Source organism: Cynara cardunculus (genome assembly GCF_001531365.2).
Source record: "Cynara cardunculus var. scolymus isolate 2C chromosome LG 10, CcrdV1, whole genome shotgun sequence".
Taxonomy (NCBI): domain Eukaryota; kingdom Viridiplantae; phylum Streptophyta; class Magnoliopsida; order Asterales; family Asteraceae; genus Cynara; species Cynara cardunculus.
In genome coordinates, this window is record NC_037537.1 from 25,536,519 (window position 1) to 25,543,682 (window position 7,164).

General features: G+C 38.7%; 1 protein-coding gene across 1 annotated transcript; it reads left to right on the forward strand.

The window, feature by feature from the left end:
• Nucleotides 1-357: 357 nt before the first annotated feature.
• LOC112520159 (aspartate, glycine, lysine and serine-rich protein) lies at nucleotides 358-6,643 on the forward strand. Its single transcript, XM_025128460.1, has 4 exons — nucleotides 358-1,440; nucleotides 1,637-1,786; nucleotides 2,067-2,252; nucleotides 6,377-6,643. Exons 1-4 carry the CDS (start codon nucleotides 358-360, stop codon nucleotides 6,455-6,457), a joined length of 1,500 nt encoding a protein of 499 aa, XP_024984228.1. The 3' UTR covers nucleotides 6,458-6,643.
• Nucleotides 6,644-7,164: the final 521 nt, after the last annotated feature.

The window sequence follows — 7,164 nt, forward strand, 5'->3', positions numbered from 1 at the left end:
CCTTTTTTTTTATAAAATTGTTAACAAATTCATAAGTTAAATTTGATTATTTTTTAATCTTCATAATCTGAAAAGATTATACAAACGAATTTGAAAAATTTTGCTTACAATTTTACAAATTGATACGGTTTCTTTACTTGCCCCAAGTTCCCCTCTTTTTGATCTTTCACAACATTGGGCCGCAATAGACGTAAGGGTTTATCATGGCCCTAACACTTGCAGTGTGTTCTTTTGTGAGGATTTTGATGTTTCTCTCTAGCAATTCAAGAATTGCGATGTCTGCTTTCTGAATCATGTTTCTATTAAGCATTTTTGGATCTTGAACTTGCTCTAGAATCTGCCTGCATACAATCAACCATGAGACGAAGCCTAGGAAAGTTTTCACACCAAGCTATTGGACACACAGGTGGAAAAGCCATTCTCTTGTCATCATCGTCCTCATTTGATTTCTCTACAACTGCCGGAAACAATGGCGGTGGCGGTGGTGGTGGAGGTCGCGGCCGAGGATCTGATTTCCCTAAGTTCAGTTTAATAGATTCTGTCCCTGGCAAGAGAGAGCAAACGAATCCTGAAGACGATACATCCTCACCGCCTCCATTCGGCCATGGTCGAGGTAAACCTCTCTCATCGTCCCCAAATATTCCTCCATTTTCATTAATTGGGGCCTCTGGTGCCAATAGAGGTACTGTTGCTGGGCGTGGTCGAGGCACATTCCAGTCTCCTCAATTTGAAGAAAACTCTAGACAAACTGTGCCACCGCCTCCTCAATCGGAGGAAAAATTAAGCCCTAGAACTCCCGTATTTTTTCGCAAGGACGGTCTCAATTTCCCCCCGAAAGCACTAAACCAAGATCAATCAGAGAATCAAGAAAAGGATAATCTCCCTAAAAGCATCTTGTCTGTTCTATCTGGTGCGGGCCGTGGGAAGCCTACTCAATCCACTACACATGTTGAGAAGGTGGAGGAAGTAAACCGGCATATCAAACCTAGACAATCTGTGCAGCCTCGGCCAACATCTCCTAAGATGAGTCAAGAGGAGGCAATAAACAGGGCAAGAGGTATTCTTTTCAAGGAGGGAGATGGTGGCGCTGAATATGGTGGGAGTGAGACCCAAGGAGGATTTAGAGGAATGGGGGCAAGAGGTGGTGGTGGTGGTGGCAGAGGGCAAAGGGGAGGTTTTGTTGGGAGGGGAAGAGGAATGGGGAGAGGAAGGGGAAGGGGAAGAGGAAGGGGGAGGGGAATGTCTTATCGTGATGATGATGGCGATGATGAAGATGAGGAAGAAACAGCGGATGACAAAGCTAATGCTGAGAAGCTTGCAAGATATCTTGGGCCTGAAAAAATGGATCTTTTGGTTCAAGCATATGAAGAAGCTAGTGCAAGCGTGCTGCCTAGTCCGGAGGAAGACGCCTATGTTGATGCAATGCATACCAATCTTTTGGTATTGACTTTCTTGATTGTTACACTTGGGATATGTGGAACCCCTTTGAATCTCTCTCTATAAGAGCCCTTATAGAGAGGACAGGTTCCTACGTGTATACATGTTTGATGGTCCGTCTAACCGATGTTGGACTCCAGCAATTAATAGTTGTATTTGTAATATGTTTAATTAATTTGCTATTTGATTATGCCTGCAGCTAGAATGTGAACCAGAGTATTTGATGGCTGAGTTTGATTCTAATCCCGACATTGATGAGAACCCTCCCATTTCTCTTCGAGATGCTCTTGAGAAAATGAAGCCTTTTCTAATGGCTTATGAAGATATTCAAACTAACAAAGAATGGCAGGTAAGTCACCTTGCCAACTCAGTTTTAACAGACATAAAAACAAGCCTCAATCTTCTCGTTAGTATATGATATTGGTTTTATTTTTTTGGTCACCATTGGATTAAGAGTTGCAGAATACTTAACGGGTCTGTTGTCCCTTTAAATTGCTTTTTACGGAAAGTAATTAGTTTTCAGTTGGCGGAACTTGCTGTATAGTAACTCATAACACCACTTTCAATTTCAATTATGGGATGAAAGCCGAGTTTTGTTTTGTAATTGGCGAATCCACTGTTCTTTTCAGGATGTTGTGGAAGAGACAATGAAGAATCTCCCTCTAATGAAAGAGCTTGTAGATTATTATAGTGGACCTAACAGGGCAACTGCAAAAAAACAAGGGGAGGAGCTGGAAAGAGTTGCGAAAACTCTGCCTGCAAGCACACCTCCGTCTGTAAAGCGCTTTACTGACCGAGCTGTTCTCTCTCTCCAGGTTTGACATTCTTCTATATAATTTGAGATTTCGAGCTCATTCTAATTTTATGAGCTATGCATGCATGCTTCTTGGTATGAAATTTCTTGGAGACGGAGAACTAGGATAGCAGACAAGGTTTGAGGATGGTAGCTAGCGTTGTTGGATAGGTTGGGGGTAGAGGGTTGGCATTTTAGGCTGGAGATGTGTTGTTTGATCTTACTTGCTCCATATGTCCTGCCTTTTTGTACCTTTTCGTATGTTTTAATGCACCTACTCGTTACTTTTTCTTACTTATTTTTTGTGCTTCTTCCACCATATGTTAGTCTTTGTTCCTTCCACTTGTTTGCTCACATTATTGCACAAGTCGGGGGTCTTCACGGGAACAACTTCTCTACCTTGTTGGGTAGAGGTCAGGTCTGTCTACATCTCACCTCCCACACCCTATTTTCGAGTGGGACTTACTGGTTTAGTTTGGTTTATTACATCTAAACAAAACAAACAACATTTCAAGGTCAAATTACAAAACTTTGGTAGCATTGCCGCTTAAATCTTGACATCCTAGTCGTATATGGGAGAAACCTTATGAATGAAGTTCGTGGCATAAATTTCTCTCTCAGTACATGCCCTGTGCACAACCCTTTTAAACCTTTACGCTTTGAATAAAGTTCAATGGTGGACTGAGACAGAAAATAGAGTTGGAGAAAATTTGCACAAACAATTTAAGGCCCCAATTTACACCTTCATGTCTTAAAAAGGTTTTAAGGCCGATTTACACCTTCACGTTGACTGCTGTCTTCAAGGTTCAAACTGATGGTCTAAGTTTTTGTAAGGGCAGTTTAGTGGTGTACCTTTTGTGCTATTTTTACATATTCATACTATAGTAACGTATGAGGTGATTCGAAGTTTTACATTCTAAGAGCTTCTCCAACCCACACCTCTAAAAAAGCACTAGAATGGAGGGTCCATCTAACACTAAAACCCCTTTCTCCTCCGACCATACACAAACTTTTGCAGGGGATGAATAGTACCTGCTATATACAACGGTCTTCCTCTGAAAATGCAGTTTTGCCGGCCAAGGTACTGGATGGTTGGAGAAAGCCGACCGGCAAAAGAGAACTTTTATTGGTCGGTTGGAGATGCTCTAATATATTTAGGAAATCTCTCAGGTCCTACAGGACCTGTAACTTGCATCTTCACGGCGTTCTAAAAAATGTGACATGACACAAGGCCATAGTTGTTAAAAGCGCGCCTCCCTAGGCTATGAGGCTCATAAGGCTCCAGGTCTTGGCTTTTTTAAAGTTGAGGCTAGGCGTATTCACGAGGCTCACTAAGGCCTTGCGTCTTGGCTGAGGCGCCTTGTGGGCCTAGGCGCGCTTCATAAAGAGTTATTAAATACCAAGTCAAACCCTAATATTAATTAAGTTTTCTCATCTTTTTATCTTCTAGACTTCTTTAAAAAATAGATTGACATAAGTCAAACCCTAATATTAAATACCCAATTCTTATAACTTCAAGCCTCTTTTTCTATAAATACCCATCCTTAAAACTTCTCCCTCATGGCTCACACTTTAAACCCTTCTCCCTTCTGCCTCTATCGAAGTACTGCCGGTTGCTGCACTAGAGTACTTGCTACGTATTTGAGTTGCGTATAACTCTGTATGTGTGTGTGTATATATATATATATTCTTTTTTATGAGATGGTCCTCACATTCCCGAGGCCTGCGCCTGAAGCCTAGGCTCCGGGACCCCTTTGTGCCTTGAGCCTTTAACAACTTTGCACAACGCTGTCATGATGCCATGTTTGCCTTATGGCATGCCATGGTTTAATGAGTGTTTCGTGTAAGGCGATATTTGATCTTTTCTTTTTACTTTATAATTTTTCTTACTCTTTAGTGTTTTAATTTTTAGGTTTAGTATATAACCTACTTGTATATGGTCTTATGTCATAGTAATAGTAGAAAAAATGTGTATGTATATAACTATATATAATTATATATATGATATACAAATTTGCCACAAACGTCACGCCTTAAAAAATGATGTGGCCTCACCGTGGTTTGTTGTGCCACTACTCACACTATTCAGACCCCCGTATGGAAATGAGACCCACACAAAATGGAAGTTTGATTTGTAATGGAAGGGGGATAGCTCTTCCGCTTATTGATTAGGGTTAGCGGCTTTGCACCTACATCTATAGGAGAGCTAGTTAGTCTTCCTTCCCTTCTAGCTTGGTGCTTCCCAGCGAGGCCAAGCTTTATGCTGCTATGGAACTCTGCTAGGGTCTTACTATCTTTTTTATAAAAGAGTTGATCAAAATCACACAAGACAATTGATAGCAATATGGGGAAGTTTCATTTGGCAATAATTGTTTTGCCTAGCCCTACTTAAGCATGCATCTTATGAAAGCTATAACATGAATGGAATTTAGATTATGATTAAAATAAACCAAACCAAACCAAACCAAACGAGCGCACTATGTCCTACCCCGGGGTTCGCAAAAGGGTGGGGCAACTTTGCTCAAATACAAGACAGTTCCTTGGTTCAATCCCACGCCCCCACTAGCCTCGGCCGCTGAGTGAGCCATAAAAATTCCCCCTCACATTGGTGTCCTTGGAGGCGGGTTCCGTGTGAGGCTGAGGTTGCTGGTAATCAACTTTTTGCCCAAATATCTTAGCCGGAGGTGGGGTCTGGGGAAGGTAAGATATACACGGCCCTGACCTCTTCCTGAAAAAGTAGAGCAATTGTTTCCGTGAAGACCCTCAGCTAGGGAAAAGTTGATAACACATGTGGGAAGCAAACTTTAGGTCATCCAACTATTTCATAGGATCTATAAAAAGTTGATAACACTTGTTGGATTTAAATATTAGGCGTATGATGTACAAGGTTCTAAATGGCGTGAGACGCTTCCTATTTGAGCCAGTGTATTGAACCATAATGATTAAACAAATTAAATTCATATGAAACTATAATAAAAGAAGAAACATGCATTCATAATTTAATATACAAAGTTTACAAAAATGATATCAAGATATCATAACAAAAAGAATATTTTATTAATGGTTTCATAATCCATATATCTCTAATTTAAAATTCTAATATCATATGCCAAAAACATGTTAGAGTGGATCAAATTAGAAGCATCTTATAAAGAAATTATTCTTCCATGTAATCTTCATCGTTTATTTTCGTCATCGAAATTGAATTCATAATCTTCCTTGCCTTCAACTTATGGTTAATGAATTTCCACTTTTAGTGAATAAGTAAAATCATTAATATTTGATTTAATAAGCCATAAAGTAAAAGAAAAACAAAACCCCATTCACGCCTTATAACCCGTCATAACACGCCATAACCTGCCGTAACGTGCTATAACGCAACATACTGCAAGCCACTCCTAGAGTCGCACCACCAGCTTTAACGTGGCGGGGAGGCCACGCCTCGACGTTATTAGAACATTGATTATGTATAAGTTCCAAGCTTGCTTTACCCACTAGTTTAATTAAACTGAAATAGTTTATTGATGATAGTTATAGTAATTTGCATTTTGATTTGTCATAGAGTAGTTATGATGTTCTTTTGACAATATTCAAATATACAAAGGGCAGATTGCATGAAAAAGTAGCGTATTTTATCTTGATTCCTGTTTCGGGTAACGTACTTCCAAAACTTCCATTTTGGTACCTAAGATGTAAAGTTTTAAACATTTAAGTACCCGGGTAACCGGTTGATGTGGCGAGTGATGTGGTATCCGGTTAATGCTTCAGCAAATAATACCAACTCTTCACCAAATACACTATCGAATGGGAGTACCAAAGTGTATTTGGTTTGGTTTTTATTATAAATATAGTACTTGTGGTACTTTGTTTGTTTAAAGAAAATCAGAACACTTTCTAATTAGGAAAGTAATATTCTAAATTTTAGGAATGTGTAATCATTACATTTTTAAATTAATTAAATGGCAATTTTGCCCTTAATCACAGAGGGAATAATGAATTTCTCGGACTCATAATTGAGGGTAGAATTGGAATGGATAACTTATTTTGGGACAAACAAAAATAAATACATGGGCATTTATTTAGTTAATTTTTACATTCATATTTATATGTTATAACTGTATCCTGCAATATATTTGTGCATTGCAGAGCAACCCAGGATGGGGATTCGATAGAAAATGTCAATTTTTGGATAAGCTTGTGTGGGAGGTTTCACAGAGTTACAAGTGATTTTCTACTATTTTTTGGATCAACTTCTCATGACTGGTATATGGATCTCTCTTTGTAGTGGTCGGCCTTCTAGATGCTTCTTTTTGGTTTCCAACTGGTAAAACCTTAAATTGACGTTTGGTTATATGTACTCTTGTATTTTTGTTTGTAATAATCCATGTTGGAATTTTGTTTGATTTGGTATTATTAACCCTTTTGAGGGTCGGTTCAACCGACGACAAATACAGGTTAGGTGTTTGTGTCGATTTTTCTAACTGTTATTTACAGGGTCTGCTAAAATTTGTTGAAGTTGCTTTCACCTATCGTCCATTTTCGTAACGAATTTTTGACTTTCTACCTTTTGCATTTAAATAAAACAAAACCTATTACCATCAAAATTCAAAACCCACCAAAGGGTCTTTGGTCTAGCGGTATGTGAGTCAATGATCTCTTAAAAGGTCAAGAGTTTAAATATTACCAAAGGTGAGGAGAGTGTGTGAGTTTATTTGTTTTATTTATCGTATATAAATATTATATATTTCCAAAAAAAATTGCACCTTTTCAAGTCATTCTTCTTTTTCCTACCCTATGGTTAGCTTTTGGTTTGATAGAAATATCTTGAGGGATTTAGAATTAGAATAATTTGAAACACAAAAGATTAAATGGTGAAGTTTAAATACATAAATTGCGGTTTCCATCCCTATCGTTTATAATTCATTGTATTTTCG